The sequence below is a fragment of the Sapajus apella genome, unplaced genomic scaffold, assembly GCF_009761245.1.
Source record: "Sapajus apella isolate SASKATOON/1434 unplaced genomic scaffold, GSC_monkey_1.0 scaffold2, whole genome shotgun sequence".
In the NCBI taxonomy this organism is placed as follows: domain Eukaryota; kingdom Metazoa; phylum Chordata; class Mammalia; order Primates; family Cebidae; genus Sapajus; species Sapajus apella.
In genome coordinates this window covers 46,689,105-46,712,511 of record NW_022436942.1, presented here as the reverse complement: position 1 = coordinate 46,712,511, position 23,407 = coordinate 46,689,105, and the positions used below count along the sequence as shown (strand labels likewise).

General features: G+C 32.9%; 1 protein-coding gene across 1 annotated transcript in view; it reads left to right on the top strand.

Moving 5' to 3' along the window:
* The window catches only part of CUNH12orf50 (chromosome unknown C12orf50 homolog), a 42,266-nt gene extending 19,682 nt beyond the window's left edge, over positions 1–22,584 (top strand). Inside the window, exons 3-12 of the mRNA XM_032297148.1 lie at positions 6,130–6,285; positions 7,292–7,369; positions 7,452–7,565; positions 9,173–9,283; positions 14,213–14,320; positions 15,636–15,752; positions 17,178–17,279; positions 17,528–17,731; positions 19,464–19,556; positions 22,275–22,584. Of these exons, the coding sequence (XP_032153039.1) occupies positions 6,130–6,285; positions 7,292–7,369; positions 7,452–7,565; positions 9,173–9,283; positions 14,213–14,320; positions 15,636–15,752; positions 17,178–17,279; positions 17,528–17,731; positions 19,464–19,556; positions 22,275–22,300 (1,109 nt within the window). The 3' untranslated portion in view covers positions 22,301–22,584. The remainder of the gene's footprint in view (positions 1–6,129; positions 6,286–7,291; positions 7,370–7,451; positions 7,566–9,172; positions 9,284–14,212; positions 14,321–15,635; positions 15,753–17,177; positions 17,280–17,527; positions 17,732–19,463; positions 19,557–22,274) is intronic.
* The last annotated feature ends 823 nt before the right edge of the window (positions 22,585–23,407 follow it).

The window sequence follows — 23,407 nt, the reverse complement described above, 5'->3', positions numbered from 1 at the left end:
TAATGGAATTGCTGGGTCAAATTGTATTTCTGTTTTAAGTTCTTTGAAAAATTGCCAAACTGCTCTCCACAATGGCTGAACTGATTTACATTCTGACCAGTAGTGTATAAACATTTCTTTTTTCTGCAGCCTTGCTAGCATCTGTTGTTTTTTGGTTTTTAATAATAGCCATTCTGGTAAGTGTGAGATAGTATCTCACTGTGTCTTTGAGTTGCATTTCTCTAATGATTAGTGATGTTGAGCATTTTTTCATATGCTTGTTGCCTGTGTATATGTCTTCTTTGAAAAGCGTTCATGAGCAGACAGTGCTTTAAAGCAGTAATTATATGTTCAAAGACCTGAATAAATTCTTGGTTAAAGGAGTAAAGAAAGGTATTGTGACAACATTTTAACAAGTAGAGACTATCAGTGGGTAAAAACTATGAAAAAACGCTAACAAACAAATTTTGGAGTTGAGCACACAATAACTGAAATGGAAAAATATACTATAAGGCTCAAGGGTAGATTTGAGAACTGCAAAAGAAAGAACCAGTAAATTTGAATATAAATCAACAGAAATTATGCAATCTGAAAAACTAAGAAAAAATGAAAAAAATGTAAACAACGCCTAAGAGAAATATGAGGCATTTTACCAAAATGTAAGGAAGGAAAAAACTAATGGCTGAAATTCCTCAAATTTGGTTAAAAATTAATCTGCATATACAAGAAGCTCAACAAACTCTAAGTTGGATATACACAAATATATCTGCATCCAGACACATCATGTTAAAAATGATAAATACCAGTGATAAAGGCAAATTCTGGAAAACAACAAGATAAAAATGTTTTGTTACATATAATAGAACCACAGTATGATTAACAGCTACCTTATAATTGGAAACAATACAGGCAGTTTTCACTGTAGACCAAAAGAAAAAAAATGTGTCAACCAGGAATCTTTGTCCAGAAAACTAGTTTTAAATGCTGTATTTCAAAATTAAAGGCAAAATGAAAACATTTCCAGAAAACAAAAACAGAGAATTTGTTGCCAGTATGCATACCTTAAATACTAAAGGAAAAATTTCAGGTGGAAAGCAAGTGACCTGAGTCAGTATTTCAAATCCACATGAAGAAACAAAGTATGCTGATAAAGGTAGTTGTGTAACTATAAAACTATCATAAGGGCATATTTCTCTTCCTTCTATAATCTGATTTTTAAATTTTGTAAAACAATATATAAAATTATATTTTTAAAGTTAGTAACATTTGGAAATGTAATATATTCAACAATAGCCACACAAAGGAGGCAGATGGAAGCAAAACGGTATGATGGCAAAGAAATGACACCAGATAGTAACACAAATCCATAGGAACAAATGAAGAGAATTAGAAATTATAAATAAAAAGTTATTAGTCTCTGTTTATAGAACAAACTATAAATACATGCTTGATCTTTTTTCTTCTCTTAGCTCCTTAAAGATGTACAATTATCTTAAGTAAAAATTATAACATTGTATTATTTGGTTTGTCACGCATCGAAATGTGACATATGTAACAATAATAGCACAGAAAGGGGGAAGAGGGAATAGACCTATATAGGAGTAACCTCTTATATATCACTGGAATTAAATTATTATAAATGTGAAATAGATTTTGATGTTAAGAAGTATATAGTAAGCCATAGAACAAATGAAAAAATACTATAAAAAATGAGGAATGATTAAAGGAATTAAATATTATACTAGAAAATATTCATCAGTGTAAAAGAAAGAGAAACAGCAGAACAACAAAGACATGAGACATATAGAAAACAAGGTAAAATTGTGTACCTAAATCCAACTATATCAATAATTACATTAATTGTGAATGGATTAAAAATTAAATCAAAAGGCAGAGATTGTGAGAATAAAAATAAAGATAAAACTATATGCTGTCTACAGAAAACACTCTTAAATTCAACAGAAAAAATTAGCTGAAACTAAAAGAATGGAAAATATATACCATGCAAACAAGAAAATAAAAGATTTGGACAACTGTAAAGGAATTAGACCTAAGATACTTCAGCAAAGCACTCCATTTAACAATGGTAAAATATACGTTTTTCTCTAGTGCACAAGAAATATTTTCCAGTATAGGTCACAGTCTAGGTGATAAGGCAAACCCAGATAAATTTAAAATGATTGAAATTGTGCAGTGTATGTTTTCTGAATATAATGATTTTAAATGTAGAGAGAAAAAAATTGGGAAAATCATAAATATGTGGAAATTAAATACTACATATGTAAATAACCAAGAGATCACAAGAAAATTACTAGGGCTATTAACCAATACTTTGTGTTTAATAAAAGTAAAACAAAGCATACCAAAACTCATGGCATGTAAGTAAAGCAGTGCTTAGGAAAATATTTATAAGTTGTAAATTCCTATATATTTTTAAAAAATCTCAAATCGATAACCTAGCCTTATACCTTAAGATACTGGAAAAGAAGAGCAAATTAAACCCAAGACAAATAGAATGAAATATATACTAAAAACTAAAGCAGAAATTAATGAACTAGAGAATGTAAATAAAGAAAACCAATAGAGAAAGTCAGAGAGAGCAAAAGTTGGTTCTTTGATAAAATCAGGAAAATTAAAAATCTTTAACTTGACTGACTGAGAAAAGAAGAGATAGGCTGAAATTACTAAAATCAGAAATGAAAGATGAGACATCACTCCTAATATTATGAAAATAAAAAGAATTAAAAGGCAATACTGTGGACAACTATATTTCAACAAATTAGATAACTTAGATAAAATAGAAAAATTTCTAGAAGACACAAACTACCAACACTGACTCCAGAAAAAAAGAAAAAATTTGAATACCTCTATAGGAATAAAAAGATTGATTAGGTATTTAAAAACATTGCCACAATTAAAATCAGGCTCAGTTGGCTTCAGTATTGAATTATAACAAAAATTTAAAGAAGAATTGGTACCAATTTGTCTCAAATTTTTTCAAAAATACAAAGGATGAAGGAACACTTTCCAACTAATGTCTATGAGATGTTCATAAACATTACAAGGAAACTACAGACCCAACTTTTTCTATGAATACAGTCACTGAAAAATAGTCAACAAAATTCAATTACACTAAATCTGACAGCTTTAAAATGGGATTATATTCCATAACCAAGTGAGATTAACCCAGAAACAAGGTTGATTTAACTTCCCAAAATAAATTTCCATAATAATAATAATAAACCATGATAATAAAGAGTCAAAGACACATGATCATCTTAACAGATGAATAAAAAGCAGTTGATAAAATTTGACACACATACCTTACACAAAATATTCCACAAACTAGAAACAGAAAAAACTTAAAATCCACAGCTGACATCATACTTGATGAAATACTGAAAGCTTACCCCTAAGATCGGGAACAAGATGTGGATGTTCATCATTATCATTTATAGTCAAGACAGGGAATTTTTGCAATATAATTAGTCAAAAGGCTTCCAGATTGGAAAGAAAGATGCAACATTGTCTCTATTTGGATACAACATGATCTTTTATTTAAAAAATTCTAAAAATCTAAAAATTATTAGAAATAAGTTCAGCAACTTTGCAGGATGCAATAGTAATATACAATAATGGATTGTGTTTCTTTACAGTAGCAATGAACAAACTGAAAATAAAATGAAAAAATCCCACTTAATATAGCTTCAAAAAGGATAAATTAACATAAGATGTGCAAAGCTCATATTCTGAAAACTACAGAAGACTGTTGAAAGAAATTAAAGAAAACCTTGAAAAATGGAGCTATGCTTGTTCATAGATTGACTTTGTAGTTGGTATGCCAGTATTCTCCAAATTAATCCATAGGTTCAATGTAGACCTTATCAAAATCACAATGGACTTATTTTCAGAAATTGAGAAGCTGATTCTAAAATTTATATGGAAATTTAAGGGGCCCAGAATAGTGAAAAAAATTATGAAAATGGAAACCAAATTTGGAGGACTTACACTTCCTGATTTAAAAATCTACAAGTTACTACAAAATTGAAGTAATCAAGACTATTTTCACTAGCATAAAAATGGATCTATATGCACTTGAGACAGGATTATAAGACAAGAAATAAACTTTTATATGAATCAGTTTATGTTCAATTGATTTTCAACCGGAGTACATAGGCCATTCAATTGGGAAAATAATAGTATTTTCAACAAATGGTGCTAAGACAACTAGATAGCAACATGCAAAGTAATTAAGTAGCACAACTGCATCGCATTATAAAAATTAAATGGATCAAAGAACAATATTCCATTTTGGAACATTGGATCACTCCAAAAAAGAAATCCGCACCCATTAAGAGTTACTCCTCATTTCTTCCCAACTCCCGAAACCTACACAGTCACTAATTTACTTCTTGTTTCTACAAATATATTTTTGATATTTTACATAAATGGAGTCATACATTATTGTTTTGTGAATTACGTCTTTCACTTAGTGTGTTTTCAAAATTCATCCATGCTCTCACATGCAACAGTACTTTATTACTTTTTATGGCCAAATAGCACTCCATTGTATGAATATGCCACATTTTATTTATCCATTTATCAGAGAATGGAAATTTAGATTGTTTCCACTTTTTGACTGTTATAAATAATGTTGATATAAACAAACATTTGTGTACAAATGAATATTTGTATAATATGGACATATATTTTTACACCCCTTTGTATATAGCTGAAAATGGAATAGACAGGACTTGTGATGACTCCATGTTCAACCTTTTGAGGAACTGTCAAATTGTTTTCTAAAGTAGTTGCAGCATTTTACATTCCCAACTACAATGTATGAAGATTCCAGTTTCTTCACATCCTTGTCAACACTTGTTATTGCCTTTTTAATAAAAAATATGTAATAATTGTAATCACTGTAGTATGAAGTGATATCTCATTTGGTTTTGTTTGTTTTTGTTTTGAAACAGAGTCTTGCTCTCTTGCTCAGGCTAGAGTGCAGTGGGATGATCTTGGCTAACTGCAGCCTCAACTTCTCGGGTTCAAGTGATGCTTCCACCTCAGCCTTCCGAGTGGCTGGGACTACAGGTGTGCACCATCACACCTGACTAATTTTTGTATTTTTTGTAGAGATAAGGTTTTGCTATGTTGCCCAGTCTGGATCTTACTCATTCTTTCTGCGTCACCTTAGGGTTCTGAGTGTCTTTTCATTCTCTGACTGAGAGGGCTGGGAACTGCTTTTCAGCAAAATCTAGGCCTTGTTGGCAGGTGCTATCGTGGCTCACCTCCATGTGCCAGGGGGCTGGCTATTTTTCATTGATTGCTTATCCTTTTGATGTCATATCTAAGAAAGCTTTGTATAACCTAAGGGTTCTTCCAAGAGTTTTATAGCTTCAGCTCCTGGATTTTGTTCTAGATCCACTTTGCATTAATTTTTGTTTACAATGTGATGAAGTTGTGCAACTTAATTACTTTGCATTTGGCTGTCTAGTTGTCTCAGCACAATTTGTTGAAAATACTATTCTTTCCCCATTGAGTGGTCTATGTACCCTTGATGAAAATCAATTGAGCATAAATTGATTCATATAAAGATTTATTTCTGGTCTTGCAATCCTATTCCAATGATAAGTAGATCGATTTTTGTTTTTATGCTGGTCCAGATAGTCTTGATTACTTTAGTTTTGTAGTAATGTCCATATAAATTTTAGAATCAGCTTCTCAATTTTTGCAAATAAGTCTGTTGGGATTTTGATAAGAGTTGTGTTGAACGTATAGATTAATTTGGAAAATATTGTCATACCAAAAACAAATCAATCCATACACAAGGATATTTTTCCATTTCAACATTTCTGTAACTTCTTTCAACAACATTTTTTTCTTCTTTCGACAATCTTATCAGAATATAAATTTTGCACATCTTAAAATTAATTCCTAAATATTTTTTCTCTTTGATGCTATTGTAAGTGGGATTATTTTTATTTCATTTTCAGTTTGTTCATTGCTAATGCATAAAAAATAATTATTGCATTATTATTATACATGTTTTAAAATATATAGTTAATTAGGAGGGCAATGATTGATTATTGAATATACTTATCATCACATGTATCTTTAATGGACTAAAATGTTGCATTTTCTCTGCAGATATCACACTACAGAAAGAAAGTCAGGAAGGAATTCCACTCCAGACCCAGAATCAGGAACCTCTAAAACCTCAGGAAAATATATCACGACCCATCCACAACCCCTTAGTTTTAAAAACCAATTTTGAGGAAGAAGAGGAAATAGATGAACAAAATGGTTAGTAGACATTTACTCAGGTTTATAATGTGCATTCACAAACCTCACAACATTTTCTACATATGTGTTTAACTATAGAGGTTTACGTTGAAATATATAAGGCAGATTTTGCTGAGAACATTAATTGTATTAAACAAATTTAATTCGTTATATTCTAATTTGTTCTATGTCTAACATATTTATGATCATTTGAATTGGAAATTTTTTGTTGTATGATGGCTGGGAGACATGTCTGATGCTTAAGTATATACAGGTATATATATTAGTATATATAGAGAGAGATACTAATAAGCTCCCTTTTTTATATATAACTTTCTAAAACACATTGATGCACATGTGTTTGTTTATATACATATGTATTAATAATATATTAGCTTCACATTTAATTCTTGAGTTACAGAGATCTATGTAATAGTTAATAATATATAAAGCACCATCATCTGCATTATTCTAGGTCATCCTCACCAGAGTATGAACAGGTTTAGAACCAAGATCTTTGCAGTTTAGTTCATCCTTTGCCTACCATATCAACCCAGCACAGTGGTGCCAGAAAGTGTGTATATACAAGATAAACATGAAGAAAAATAAACTTTCACTCTGTCTTTGTGCTGGAATGTGTCCTTCTGTGGGCTACAGGCTGCCATAGTTTCTGTGCTTAGGAATACACAGAGCTACTTATTACTGTTTCTGTGTGCTGCAGCTCCATGTCTCTCATGCCTACATCAATCTCCAAATAAACATACACCATCTCAACATTGAGTCTATACATTCAGTGTCTCATTTCAAAGTACATAATACATAGTCCTTTCTTTTCTCTTGACTAATTCTTTTTAAAACTTAAAATGTAGCAACTTGAAACTATTACTAGTATGTAAAATTATTGACTTTAAACATATAAAAACATAATCTATCCATGAGAACAATATTTGGGGTTTTTCTTTCTAGTTTATAAATTTTCAGATTATTTGGCTTTGGGAAAATTTAATTTAAAAAATGTATCCTATAGATGCTTCTAGTTTATGGACAAAGACTCCTGAAGAAATTGAAGAAAAAAGAGCAATTAAGGAGATGTGTTATAAATCTGGTAAGAAATCAAACATTTTTTGTATTTTATAATACTTGATGTGATCAGTATACTAACCATTACTTTTCTTATGGTTGATTAGGAGAATACTACAGATTTCATACTCCTCCAGATATTTCATCCTCGAAAAGTGTGGCCCCTACAGTAGAAAAAGAGTCAGAAAAGCCTTTGGAAAGTGGCAGTGAATTGCAAGAAGGTAAGAAATGAAAAGGCAGCATTCATAGTGATATATAAGAGATACTTGGTGTGATAGACTGAATTATTTAGTATGATGTACAGAAGAATAAAGTGATAAATAATACATTGTAGTTGAGAGCTAGAAGAAAGTGTTTGTATTGGATGATCCAAAGGTACTATTATATGGGATTATGTTATCCTAGAGAAATGACAGAATGAATAGACTTCATAACACACAATGACACTACACACTCCATGGAGTAATCCTGTAAATAATTTGCTTTTACCATTTTATTTGTCTTTGAGATAAATCACCCCTGTGAAAGAGGTCTAGATTTTTCTTTCTGAATAGAAAAGTAAGCCTAGCCCAAGAAGAATAGATTACAGAATGACGCTAGCGGCAGGACAAAGATTATTTGGTCATTGAATGAGAGTCTTCTGTGGACCAGGCTATTTCAGGGGCCGTGCTGGTGGACAAATCAAAGGCTCTGTGTTTTATGGCGCTTATTTTGGAGAATCTGATTTATTGTGGATGAACATCCACAAGATGTTGTGCAAGTCTGTTTGTGGTGAACTATTCAAACGTGTGGCGGTAGGTGGCAGCAACACAGCATCAGATGGAGAAGAGTCTGCAAGACTTGGGAGCCATATAGGGAAGGACAGATTGCAAGTCTGCACTACTCAGAGGAGAAAAAACAAAAGGAAACAAAAACAAAAGAAGAAAATAAGTTGACAATGAATATTATACATGGCATATTATGAAGACTATTATATGTACTTTTGCTTTGTATTATGCTTTCAAGGCTTTTATTTTTAACTAGTTTCAGTTAATTCCTGTATACCCTTCACCTATATTTCCTTCAGATATTAGCATTTTACCATATTTGAATTTTCACTATCTCTAAATATACACATTATTATAATTTTCTGAACTGTGTGAGAGAACGTTATAGAAATGATATCACTTTTATTTTGCATAACTGTAGTATAAATATAAAAATCAGAAAATTACCACTGCTACAATATCATTTATAACCTTCTTTTACCACGAATTTTACCAATTATACCATTAATGTCCTTTATAGTAAAATTAATTTTTCCCCGGTCTAGGATTCAATCCATAATCATTTTTTTGGATTAGGTTGTCATGTCTCTTTTATTCTGTTTTTGTTTATTTTAGAAGAAAATTATCTAGAAGTGCATGGGGAAAGCCGAGAGTATTATTTAATTATCAGCATAATTAGCATTTTGTAGTGTTAATACGTTTTATCTGATTGTTCGTGGTGAACAGATAAAATCAAAAGCAATATTACAAAATTCATTATATGAGAAACATATCAAACTAAATATATTATGTACATACAATAGTGTTAGATAGCTTAAACATTTTTAATTGCCATTGAATAAATAATCCAAATAGGAGAATATACTTGCCTACTTCTTTGTTGAAATTACAGAATTTAAAACTCATATATTTATTAATTTATTGTTTATCAGATCACTGTTCAAACAATACTTGCATTAACTTGAAAGCTTTTTTACTTTCATCGTGAATTCTACCATAAGTTTCTTATTTAAGCATCTAATAATTTCTGGAGAAATTATTTTTCTTCTTCTTATTTCTAGGAGATAGTCTTACAGTTCCGACAAAATTTAGCCAATATGAAAGGCAAGGTGAAATAAAAACATCATTGCATAGGAAACCAGGGACTGACATTGCTGCCTCTGAAAATGGAGGTAAGTTAATTTATTACTGATTGACTGAATCTATCACCACATAATAAATGTCTGAATTTTATCTTTTACAACTAATTTTTCTTTTTTTGATCATGTCATGTTTAACACAGGGAGTTGGAGGTACATCACAAAGTCAGTTGCTTTCAGAGACTAAAATCTCTACCAAAAACCTTGCGTGAATTTGTGTTCAGTGTGTAAGACATTCCATTTTCCATATTTTAATGAGAAACCTGATGTGTGTGTGCCTGTGTGTGTGTGTGTGTGTTTGTGTGTGTGTGTAGGCTTGACTCCAGACTGTAATGAATTCAGGTGTCATGTACGTGCTGTAATATACTATAACAGAACTGTAAATGAAAGAGGCACTTAATAAGTCATTTGAATAAGTCTGCTTTAAAGTAGCTGTATTCAAATATATATCACGTGTGCCAACACATCACATTATAACTGTGTATTATAGCTTAAATATTTTGGAACTGCTTTTTAGCATAAACATGTTGGAAAATCAATCCTTTGACTGAAAATTCCAGGCATTTGTTTTAAAAATATATAGAGAGTTTGTGGGGAGATTTAAAGGTGTGGCTGGTGGGAACAATGTGCGTGAAGGTCAGGAAGGGAGTTGAGAGCAGGTATCAATAAGGATCAGTATATTTTAGGCATATTGGTGATACTTTCTGCTGTCCTGGTATCAGCCATTTTCTTCGGTGTATGCTTTTTTTTTTTTTTTTCCTGGTGCTAAAGTAATTTGATTCTTTCTTCTTTCTTATATCTGCAGCATTTTAATCTAGCTGGCATTGTTTGGTGGCCTTGAAGCAATAAGTTTAGCTGCAAATTAGAAACCCTGGTAGTTTCTCCCATTGGAGTTCCCACTGTCTATATAACCTATATAAGTGGGATCCACTTAACCTGAGCAATTTTAATTGAACATTCTATTGAAATATTATTAAATCTAATTGCCTTTTAGTTAATAAAAAGATATTTTCAACCATTGGTAAATTAATGATTTCATATAAAAGTAAACTTTCCTTCAATTTTGACATTAGTAATATATTCCCTACTTTGTTGGGTGTTAGAAAATGTGAGAATGTCATACAGTCATTAGCCTATCTACCATTCTTTTGGTATGATTGCTCAACCAGTTTATTACTATAATATTGTTATAAATTATTATCATAAACTGGTTGAACAACCATACCAAAGGATGTTAAAAAAATTCCATCATCTGGCATTCTAGATTCTGGCATAGTTAGGCTTATTGATTTTCCAGGCATCATTATGCTCTCTGTGTTACTAGATAAAGGAATCTTCTGGGTATAGGTATATGATAGATATATCTAAACATATTCAGACCCCTATATTCATAAGACATCTTTAAAATGAAGACGATCAAAAACTGAAATTATAATTAATGAGTTAGTGTTCAATTTCAAGAAAAATACTTGAGGTATTGTCTTAATATTATTTTAATGTGTTATACACTTTAATAAAGTTCACAGATCTGGAGTGAATAGCTTGTTAAAATTTTATGTGTGTATGTATCAGTATAACCATATTTATGGTACTCCCGATGGCTCCTTCTCTCCAAGTCAGTAGTCTTCTCCCAATGGTAACCACTACTTTGCTCACTCTTACTATAGGCGAATTTTGCATTTTTTGACGTTTATATAACTGGAAATATACAGTTTGAACTCTTTTAGTTTGGATTCTTTTACTTAATGCTCTTTTTATGAGACTGATCCATGCTGTTGATTGTAGCAGTAGCCTTTTTACATTGCTGTAAATATATATAGACAGATAGACATATACTGCATATATATACACATATCTATATATAAGATGTATACTATATATATGTATGCATATATAAAAACATGGGCATTCATTCTCTCTATATAGTATATACATATACACACAGTTGATACAAACACAAACCCACACACAGTTGATTCTTGTTATTCCTGGTAGCTATGTTCTATAAAGCTGACATGAACACTGAATTAGCAAACACTGAACCATTGCTCCTTGAGGAAATACTTACACACACACATATACATACATCTCACAGAGATTATAATCTTAAATCGTAGAAATTACTCAACCTGGTATATTCTGTTTTCTTTATTTTACAAAAGAGAAAATAAAGTTAAGAAGTTTTAAGTGACTCTCCTGGGGTTTCCCCACCGACAAGCCTCAGAACTTGAATTGAGATCCCTTCCACCTCTCCCCAGAGTCAGAGCTTCTTGCACTGTGCTGTGCTGCCCCCTCCTGTCTCCAGCCATTCTCTGGTCATCTCTGTATGAACTGAAATGAGAATGCTGAGCATTGCCATTGTTAGACCTCAGCTAGAAATGTGTGGGTCTAACAACTCAAAATTTTCACCATTCTTTATACGTTTGTAAACAAATAAACAAACAAAAAACAAGACAAGAAAGCACCATGAGTATCGATATTGGGATTTTGGCGAACAAGATTTCCAGTTTGGGACTATTGTTAACATGCTTGCACATGTCTTCTAAAGGCCATAAGCACTCTTTTTCTTTGAGATAAGCTTGCTCTGTACCCTAACCCACAATGAGAATTTTCAGTCCTTTAACTTTAGCCTTTCTGGTGGGTGGCTAGTGGTACATCTTTGTAGTTTTAATTTGTATTTCCCTGATGACTCATAATGTTGAGCACCTTTTCATAAACTTATTGGCCATTTTGACTTTCTCTTTTGTGTGGTGCATTTTTAAGTCTCTAGTCCATCTTAAATGTTTTTTTTTTTTCTTATTGATTTCTCTAGATAAATCTGGATACTTTCTGCCAACCTACTGTCCTGCTCACTAATTCTCTTTCTCTCGGCTCTTCAATCCATATTTTAAATTCTAAATTTCTGTTTGACCTTTTTATTGATTTTCTACTTAAATTCTCTATCAGTTCTCTATTTTGATAATGTTCCTGTTATTTTTTCCAACTTCTTGTTTGATAACAGTTGGATATCTCTCACTTTCCTCAGGTTTTTGCTCATTTGTTCTGTCTAACTATGCCCTTCTAATATTTTATTTGCTACTGAACATTATAGATAAAAATTACATAATGTATGAATGATGTTGTTTTTTAAGAGAGAAACTTTTCTTCTGGCAGCTAGACTATCAGCTGGTCACTTAATTCTGTGAAAGACTGCTTTTGGGCTTTATTAGGGATGATACATTATTTTTCATTTCTTTGAAGGTGTAGTCCTCATTCCTAGGATATGACATTTACCACTACAGCATTGCTTTACTGGGTTATCAACTGAGACATGGGGTGTTCACCAAGATATCTCTACTCTGGTGAGGCTTCTGTGCCAAATTTTACCTCACAAGCAGTATGTAGATGCTGAAATCTCTGACCAGTTTTTAACCTCCCAGATGCTGTTTTGCTTAATTCCTAGGGTTCCATTATGTATATGAAAAATGTGGGAGTCGGGTAACAACCTAAAGGGAGTTTTAGTTTTATGTCTATTTCAAGGGAACTTCTTTGTTGTTCTTCCTTTTTCATTTCCTGCCTCAAGTTCAAGCCAATTAGACAGTCCCAGACTTTTGGCTCTTTTTTACCTCCTTGGTGTCACTTTCTGCTTGTTATTTCCTTATATGATGAACTGGACATGCTTTCAGTGAGGGATCTGTAGTGAGTGTGGAGTGTAACTCCTTCGGGGAAGAAAACCAGGGTAAATGTGAACATACAATTGATTTTGTGTCCCTCCATTGCTCTCAGGGATTACACTAGCATGCATTGGGTTGTTTTCCAATCAGTGTGTTTTGGCATTTCATAATTGGTTTTGGGATGAAATTTATTCTGATAAAAGCCATTTTTGACATGGCAGAAACCAAAATTTTTTTTTAACCTTTTCATCACTGGTTTTGTGTAAGCTCCTTGAGGCCAGGAACTGTATATAATCAATCGCTATAGATAAATATCTGTAGTAAAATGCCTGGCACATTATGTGTACTCAGTAAATACTTGTAGAATAAATGATGATATGTTAAAATGCATTGAATGACTGGGTGAATGTAGACATATTTATAAAATTTACAGTTAACTGGAAGTTAATTTGTTGGAACAATTAGCCATATCTTACAGGGTAACGTCAAACAATAATAAACATACATTCTTACATTTAGCTACAAAACATTAAATAGTGGCTTTTCTTTGAGTTGGGGAAACCCAACATGATGGAGTTTGTGAGGGGAAGATATAGTGGGTTTTTTGGCCACAATGTTTCACAACAATTTAGGAGTTTTCACTAGACGGTAAACTCACATTGGATTATTAGAAGTAGTATGGAAAGATAGTTAAATGCTATTTAAAGTACTCAGTAGCGGGTCTGATACCTAGAAAATTACTCCATGAATGGCAAATATTATTATACTAGTTTCGCTGATTTCTCCACAACTTAGTTCACATTTGGGTGTCATTTTTAAATAAGGTTATTTGACACAAATATTTTATGCTAAGAAGAGGTAACTTGTACAGTAAAGGAGTTTGGAATTTTGTATGTAAAGTTTAAAGCAACTATGAATATTTATTCTGGAAAATAGAAGACCTCGGGGAAACATGAAAACTGCTTTAAGATATCTGAAGATTTTATATGGAAGATAAATTACATTTACTTTGAGTATCTCTAAAGGGTGGTACTAAAGAGTATTATAAATTAAGGAAAATTTTGTTGACTCTATGAATTTTCTTGCAATTATTTGTATGTAAATTTACATACTGTGTATTCATATACATATATATTGATACACATATATTAATCTAAGCATATAAATGTATGGAAACAGGTATGGTATCACTGAGAAGTATCCAAACAAAGGTGGACAAAAGGGGTGTTGTAGAAAATGTTCCTGTATTGAAAGGTAGTTTGTATCACTTTCTGCCATCATTGCCATTGACAGTAAGGTTTTGTCATAGGAGGTGACTGTTATGTTCCACAGAGGATCATGTTTCTTGGAGTAGATGAAAATGAAGCTTTAATGGAAGAGAAAGAAATCACCATATCAAAATTTTCAAATACTAAAGGTAATGAATTATTTATATAATTTTGATTCATTTGTAATTTGGCTAGATGAGTTAAAGATAACGTTGCTTGTTATAAAAACCAGTGTAAGAGGAATGGTAATAAATCAACATATACACTGAATAGGAATCAAGAGCTCTAAGGTTCCAGTCCTGGCTCTGTCCATAATTGTATGACCATGACAATTTTTCCTTATCTGAAAAATGGCCTGTTGAACTGTATAATTTCTAGGAGTATTGCTAGTTCTAAAGTTACTGGCTCTCTTAACTGTAATACCAAGTCCTTTAATATATAATGTCAGTATAAATTAATTTTCTTAGAAAATATTTTGAAAATCTTAATGAGTTTAATCTTGAAAAGACTTCTATATTTTATACCTGTTGCTAACACTAGTCTATGAATAATCAAGACATATGATAAAATACATTCTCTATAGTTTTACACTACCTTTAACGGTGCTTAGAATCCACCATCTGGTATCTCTCTGCTGAGTGCCCCTCAGTCACAGACTAAAAATACAGCTGTCCTGTAATTAGGGAGCTTCACATACTCTCAATCAAAATGTAAACCCATTTTATCCACTATCTCTACCATTAAATATTCTCAAGCATAAGAAAGGGCACTAGTGATCAAATTATTTCTGCGGAAAATTATAAATCTTTCTCTCATTTTCTCACTCAAAGATGGAAAGGTTTTGCCCAATTCATCAAAGAAACTCTTAAAGCTATACTAATACAGTAGCCGCCAGCTATGTATGACTGTTTAAGTTAAAGTTGAATAAAATAAAAAAATCAGTTTTTCATTGGCACTAGCCACATTCCATGTACTCAGTAGTCACAGGAAGCTAATTGCTGCCATACTGAACAGCACAGATTTAGAACATTTTCATCATTGTGGAAAGCCCTACTAAGGAGTTCTGCTCCAAAGCATATAACAGGAAGTTAGTTCTGCTCCAAAGCATATAACGAGTTAAAGTTGTTACATTTAAAATATGTTCAGAACCCCAACTTAAATGGGACCATTCAATGTAAAAATTTTAAAACTTCTGTATGGAGATATTCAAAATATTGCCACAATTTTTAATTTACATATTGAAAATAATGGCTATAGTTTCAGAGTTTTATTTTGTTACTGATGACATTTGGAAATCCATGTGGCAATTAGGGAATGTTAATGATGCTTTCCTCACAATGAACTAACATATATATTATTTTAAAGAACTGTTCCCATCATGTAATGTCTGAATAGTGAAATACCAACTGAAATGTTTTTTTAAAACTAATATTGACGTTTTATTTTCTTAATTTGCTTTAAAAGATAACAAGGACAGTCCTCATCCAAAGCGTTCCCTAACTACCCGACTAGTACCTACAACGCATGTATTAAATGCTACTGAGAATATCAGTATGAAGTGCAGAGAGGATCCCTCTTCAAGTGAGACATTAGCTCTATCACTTTTGGCCTTACATATATTTGTCTTACCATGGATTTGTATTGGTTATTTAAAACAGAATTTTAAAAAAGAAAGAAAAAAAGGTTTCAAAATTATTCAGAACTAAGAATTAAAGACACAATATCCTCTACTGACAATGAACTGTGATGTAGGTCCTAGTGCATTATATGCTTTCCACTAGTTTAATCTGGGTCTTAAAATTAATAATATACTATCTTTTTGGAAGATTCACTAGCATAACATTTTAAATTTCACCCGTAGTGGAATAATCCATTGACGGCTTTTTATTATGTTTTGGATTATTTTTTATTAGTTTGGCTTCTCCTTGACATTCAGTTCAATGAACGACTTCTCTTGATACAGTTAAGACTTGTGAATCTTCCTGATCCCTTCCCTTCTTTCTTTTGTTCCTTATTTTATGCATTGCACCCCTAAAATATTCTTGGATCGCAGCCTGACACTGATAGGAATAACTGTGATTTGCCCCCAAGAAGCCCAGTTTAGTAGCACTTGTTAAAAATATGGATTCCAAATCATTGGACTGGCAGCTTGGGAGTAGGGCAGGGGCATGATGTTTGAGGAAGGGACAGTGATTCAGATCTTTATTGAGGGATTAAAGCTTAAACTGAGAGGGCACAGAAAGATTTATTAGTCTACTGTAGAAAACTAGCATAATCTACACTGTACATTTGGTGATCAGTTTCTCTTTGCAGTGGTCACTTGTGATTTTTCAGAAGCCCCACACAGTGAAGTGACAGAATGCCCCCTCTACAAAATTGTTTAAAAATTCTCTGGAGATATGTACCATAGAAATTCCTGAAAAACTGAGAATATGTATAAAATTTTTGATGTGAAAATATGCAAATAAAAAGTGAAAATTTAATATTCTTAGAATGTACAAATTCTGATTACTTAATCTTGACCAAAGTCTCTGTACACCCAACTTAAGACCTTAAAAGAATAAGGTAAAATTCACTGAAAGTATTTGACGTTAATACAACTTCTTAAGAAGTAGTAGTTTGGCTAAAAAGTACAAAAAGATTCGTGTGGAAAATAATGATTCTAAAACTACTTAAAAATAGCATTATAATGATATTTATAATTATATATTTTGAATGCAATTTTATGTTCCTTTAAAAGAATCCACACATTCCTTTGGAGAAAATTATTTTTCTTTAAGGAAATCTACTTATTGAAGGTTATCTCATCAATCTACTTCCATGATAGATTTTTTTGGCACTTAAAAATAAATCACCTTTTGTTCTAAAAAGTAAAGTATTAAGGTAGTACATTTATTTTTTACTCTTGCTTGACATGTGAATGCACAGATATGTAATTATCATCTACAGTAATTCTAAAGATAAAAGCATCTCTTAAAAAACTGTAAAATTTGTATATTTTCTAAGTGAATGATGTCCAGCCAAGGAAGCCTCATTTTAAAGGTGTGAAAAAAAGAAAATGGATTTATGATGAACCAAAGAACTTTCCCGGCTCTGGAATACAGAGAGGTAAAGTGTCCATATATTTGATATTTCTAAATTGTAATTTTAAAAGAGAGTAAATATCAGATATCTTCTACCTGAAAAACAAATTACTGTCATGTGACATAGTTGTTACTTTAGGTGTCAACTCAACTTCTCTAAACTCCATTATTTTGGCTTCCATTATGCCATGAAGTACTTACAGTGCGATATGTCATTTATGGGTGTGAAACCAGCCTGTTTTATTCATCACTCCCTCCTGCCTTTCTTTACAGCAGTAAAGACCCCAAGTCCCCAAAATAAAATGAGTTACCATCGCAATAATAAAAATCGAAATACTGAGAATGCATCCTATGTTCATGTTCAAAGAGATGCCGTCAGGAGTGTCTCGTTGAATGCACCTCCCCGCAGCAGGCCCACACAGGCGTCCTACAATAAAGTCCATGTTAACAAGGAACCCAAACCCAACCTCAGTCCAGGTGAGAGGTACTTTTTTGATGTGGTTTACTCTTGTCTGTGGTTTGCATTCCCATGGAATTTTCTGATGGCTTGGCTAATCTTCACTGCTATCTACTCCCCTCTTATTTTTGCTGACCATCACCACCATAGAAACTAGTGAGGAGATTTCTTCCATGTGCACTCCTGCACATGATTTAAGAGATGTGGAAGAAAACTCATGTTGTGTGCAGATGACTTCACATTGCACCTCCCTAAAGTGCTTTTTTTTTTTCTTTTATCAGAGCACTGCACTTTGTTCCCCCTGGACAGCTTCATGTCACTCTGGAGGATTGTTTTTAAATGGCTGACATTTTCTTTTTCCATTAACTACATTGTTCAATTATCACCGTCAGACTAGTGCCTTGACATTTCTGTAGGCCTTCATGATTATTTTCTGAAAGGGTTAGTTCGGGGATTAACTGCCATGTTTTTGACAACCTCTCATCCCTCTCACCATGTATAGATTGCTTCTAAATCATTTCATCATGTAATAGGCAAAGTCATAGTATATGTCAGGAAGTACAAGGGTACCAGGGAGAAGAGAACCAAATCTCTTTTTCTTCCTGTTTCTCAGATGGATTTTGCTCTTTTGAAGTTGAGTTTCATTTCTTTCAACTTAACAAAATGCTGCTCAATTCTAAATGATTTCATGTTTGTATTTTTCCTTGTTCATGGTCTGATTAGTGGAGTTCTGAATATTTTGTACTTTTGGAAGCATAAGACTATATCTTTCTTAGTTTCTTTTACAATTTAAGAAATATATACATATGGTAGGTGTATATAAACATTTTGTTTATGGGTACATAGTAGGTGTTTCTTATACAATTTAAATAGACATTTGCATTATTTGAGCTATTTTTCTCTTTTCTTTAGAATAGAATGATATAGGCATGTGTATATGCAGATCAGGATATTCTTAGGTGAAACTGGCTTTTAATTTTATTACTATTATTTTATTTATTATTATTATTATTATTGTTTAACTGCAAGTGGATGACTGTGAAGAATACAGTGAGTACTAAAACAGTTGACAATGTCTAGATTTGTGTGAAGGTGCCTGAGTTTATACTCTGTATTTCTTTTGCACCACTAGTGCAAATGTCAACACAAGAGAAAAGCAAATTATTGGTATTGTGGATCATGTTTGAGAACACAGCTGCATAGTAATATTTGAAAACACAAATATAACATTGTTAGATAGTATTAGAAATGTAGCTATATCAGAGAAAAATAAGTATTGAAGGACCAGGTCAGGGTATAAATGCTTTGGCTGTCTGGGGTAGTGAGTTCACTACCTCATCATGCCACTTACTGCAACCATGGAAGTCACTTCATGGAAGGACACAGGACTCGGGCTGTACCTCATAGTTTCACAGTTTTTAAATAAAAGCCCTAAGAAACATTAGCAGAACTTATGTAAAACTATGATGAAGCAATGCAGTGAAAATTTTTATTACATTTAGATATCATACTCTCCTGTATCTTACCTTTGTTTGAAGCATTGAACAGCCAATTAATAATCTGTAACCATGTTCACTTATAACTTAAATTGTCTTAATAAACTCACTTGTATCCCTGTTGACTTAGCTTTGAAATGGTAAAATAAATTACTTAGAGAATAGCTTCACACCTGAGATATTTATAACTTTAATACACCCTTGGAATATGGTTTTAAAGTTATAAAATATTTAACCCTGGATTTTTTTCCCTCAGACAAATATATGTCAACATCATATAATGGTTCAGCCTGGCGAAAACGAATTCCTTTTTCAAAAACATATTCAAAAAGTGAAAAGATATATCCAGGTAACTATTTATAAGTGGTTTTACTGTATTATGCAATTCTGAAAATGAATAAGTTTTTAAGTGCAAGGAATATTTTAGAAAACATGAAGATAAATAAAAATTTCAAGATATATATGCACATTTAATTACTTGGAGTTTAGTAGTTATCTTGTCTACTGGTAATTTAATTCAACTGTTTTGCTGTGTTCCTCTTTGCCTATTTTTATGTGTTATCGGACAAGGTTTTTATACAGTTATCTCCTGGGCAACAAACAGTAATTGCAGCAATTATGTAATATGTTAAGATGGATTTTTTGCTGTGCTACATAGCAAATACATTAAACTGTGTCTTAACACAAGACATGAAGGCTTTGCTATGTCTACCATAGACAAATATTGGCTGGTACAGACTGACAGGACATCCAAGATGAAATTTCTCAGCCAATAGGTTCTGAGGGACTGTGGTCTCGCCCTGTCCTCTGGGAGGCTGGGGATCCTTGGAACCTCCTCAGGGTAGAGGTTTGTAGTAACCCTGACCTCAAGTTGTTCTTTTGCTAAACAGCTTGGTGTTTTCTTCCAGACTGTCCTGGGCTGGTTCAGTGGGTTTGAAAATCCACACAGGATAAAATGCTTTCAATTACATCTCAGACAATTGAACGTTTCAAAAAAAGTTCCAGTTAGGGAAATCCTACTGACTACAACTGTGACTCAAGGCATGGATCTGTGTTATATGTTTATATACTGGGACATCTGTTTTCCTTGTATCCCCCATCTTTCCCAAATCATACTATGAGCAAGAGAACTCTGTTGCAGTGCTATTTAATTGATTATACTTTCCCTTAACTTTGTGTGAATTTTCACATTATTGCACTGAATTTGGGGGATGGGAAAAGAGGTGAGAAGTTGATGAATATCCTCAGTGACGCTTGTTGAGCTCTACAGCCTTTTCTCCCATGGTCCTCTTATGGGCAAGGTGATATTTGGAGTGTTAAAGGATGTGCTCCTTCCTTATCCCCGTCTTAATGACTTCTCTTGTCTTTCAGTAGCCTTCTCCCCTACCATTCCAGATAGTTAAACAATAATTACAGAAGGATATTTGGGAAAGGAAGGGTCACTTCAGCACATAATATATGTGCCATCTATATCTAGCTGTGAATCTATGCATCCAGGCATGGCTGCATTGCAGTTCCTAGATACAATCTAGGGAAGAAAGCTTTGAGGAAAAAATTTGCAATGTTATCTGGGCTAGGGGGAAGGCAAGTCATGTCTAATATGAGGGGGCTGGAGACAGCTTCTTGAGATTTTCAAGTGCAAGTTTACATGGGAGACCACCTCACATTCCTGTGAGCCTCAAGTAGGAGTTTGTGGGAGGGAAATGAAGTCTTCTGGCTGGGATTAAAAGGATAAGCACCAAAAAGAGGCTCTTGTTGAGCCATATTGGGATGGGGTGGTATTTAGCTGTAATCTCAATAGATTGTTTCTGCCAGAGAGTCAAGGAGAAACTGAGCCAGCATCCACTGACCAAAACTTTGTTAATTAAAGTTTTATGGTCTGAGGACTAGCTGCAATGACATCACCTGGAAGCGTTTTAGAAATGTAGAATCTCCATCTCAGATCTGATGAATTAGAATTTGCATTTTAACAACATTCCCAGGTGATTAGGATACACGTTAAATTTCACGAAACCTTAGACTGGCTATCTAGGCCACCATTAAAGAAAAATAAGAGCTCAGCACAGGGCCCACCCATGTCAAGACTGTTGAAATTATATTCTCTTACTAGCTCTCTCACAACCACCACCATTCTCTCCTGTTCCACTTCCAGAAATTAGGATCAGTAGCAGGGAGGTGGAGTACAGAGAAAACCCTGAGAAAGAATTTTAAATCTGAATGTGACAGAAATTTAAAAGTGAGGTGCCTAATAAATCAGTGAATTGGACTGAATTTACATGCAAAGGAAGAATGAGGACCTGAGAAATTAAATAGATTTTACAATGAAATCATTTGTTTTCTTGTTTTCTTTTGATTAGGGAATGCATAACCTCAAAATAGTTATTCTTCCCAATTGCTGTCATCACCAGAATAGGAAGAGAGAGATCACCTTAGGTTTCTTCCTGCACATATTCTTGCTAGGTCACAGAGCAGCAATTTCAACCTTTCCCAGGGGACAGATGGACTGCTGGAGGAAAGGAGGCAGAAAACACAAGCTGCCATGAGTCTTTTCCTCTAGGGGGCTGGCAGCCAGGGCCATAGAAGTGTAAATGGACAGGAGAAGCCTTTTGGAAAAATGTTGTTGGATACTGTGGGGATAATGCAATAATAGAGGAAAATGCATGTGTCTGTGGGAATTAGGGGCAGAAGCTGAGGGTGACTAGAGATGCCATTCTCATCAGCGAGCCTCCCTTGAGGCCACATGTTCTTTGTAATAGGGATATTGCTGGTGTGAGTGGAGGTGCTTGTCTTCATATGATGGAGCCTTCCTTCTGTTCATTCTGCGTGTCCCATAGCACAGCCTTATATATGGTGTCACTTCCATCCTTTTCCACCCCTCCATCCAAATGCAAAACACAGTAAGCATCAAAAAGAAGTGGGCTATTTGAATGGCATCTTAAAATTTTATAAATTAAAACAATAAGATTAGCTTTTGCTTTTCCTTTAGATTTAATTAGCAAAAGAGGAACAAAATATCAGTGCACTAAACAAGAAAATAATTGAAATATTTTGTATATTTTGTTATTAGAGCCAAGAAGAAATGGGAGCAAGTAACCTGGAGGTTGAGAGAAGAGAAAAATGAGAAAAAAGTGCCAGACATCATCTGATTTACAATCAAAAGTGAAAATTCAAAGAATGAGATACTCAAGTACTCTATGCTGTTTACTGGATAGCCAAAGATGATAAAAATGCAAATTCTGAAAATAAGATGCAGGAAGTACATTGTGCTCTTTCAAAACTGATAAAAATGCAAATTACAAACAGCTGCCAGTGTATTTATGTAGGTCTGGAATTCATTCCGTGCATTACTACAAACATTTTAATAAAATTTAAAAGTTTGACAATTGAAATCACTTCTTAATTGTAAACCAAGCTAGATTGCAGAGATTGAGAAGTAAAATTGTGCCTTTGATTTCTATTTTGCAATATTCCTTATGGAAGAAACTCACTTTTTATTTCTTTACCTGGATTTTAAGCTGGGCCCTCAGCGATGATAACACATAAAGTATAAATAAATCGAATGAAGCCCCAGCGTTACAGTTTGGTGATGAATATGTTAGAGGAATCCCAATAGAAATACACTTTAATGTGTGGTAGAAAGAGATAAAAGATTGGTTTATTGTTCAGGACAGTTGTTAAACAATGTGTTTTAATTGGCAACTACAGAATCTGCTGAGGTGTGCTAGATTCAAACCAAAAAATAAACATTTTCCTACCACGAAAATAAAAATCATATGGTTATATTGGAGAAAAGGATGTATTTAAGAAAAAAAGTGAATAAATAACATGGTGTCCAAAATATCTTGGTGATATTTTAAGGAGTTAGTAACTCCAGAAGCATAAATATTTACAAGTGAAGAGAGACATCATTTGGAAACTAATTTTGATTTCTTTTTGGCCTTTTTAGAATTGTGTTTTGAATAGTACTTCTTAATTTAATTTTTAAAATTTTCATCAAAATTAACCACCTGCAGTGACTGAAACAAAAACATAGAAATTTATTCTTTAAACTTAAAAACACGTTTGAAAGCAATATAAGTAATTAACATTTAAAATGATGTTTTTGTAAGTTTGCAGCATTTATACTTCTGAGTTTATTAAAGCTTTGAAAATCACTAAGATTTTAGGATATCTCATACTTATATTTGCATGGATTTTGTG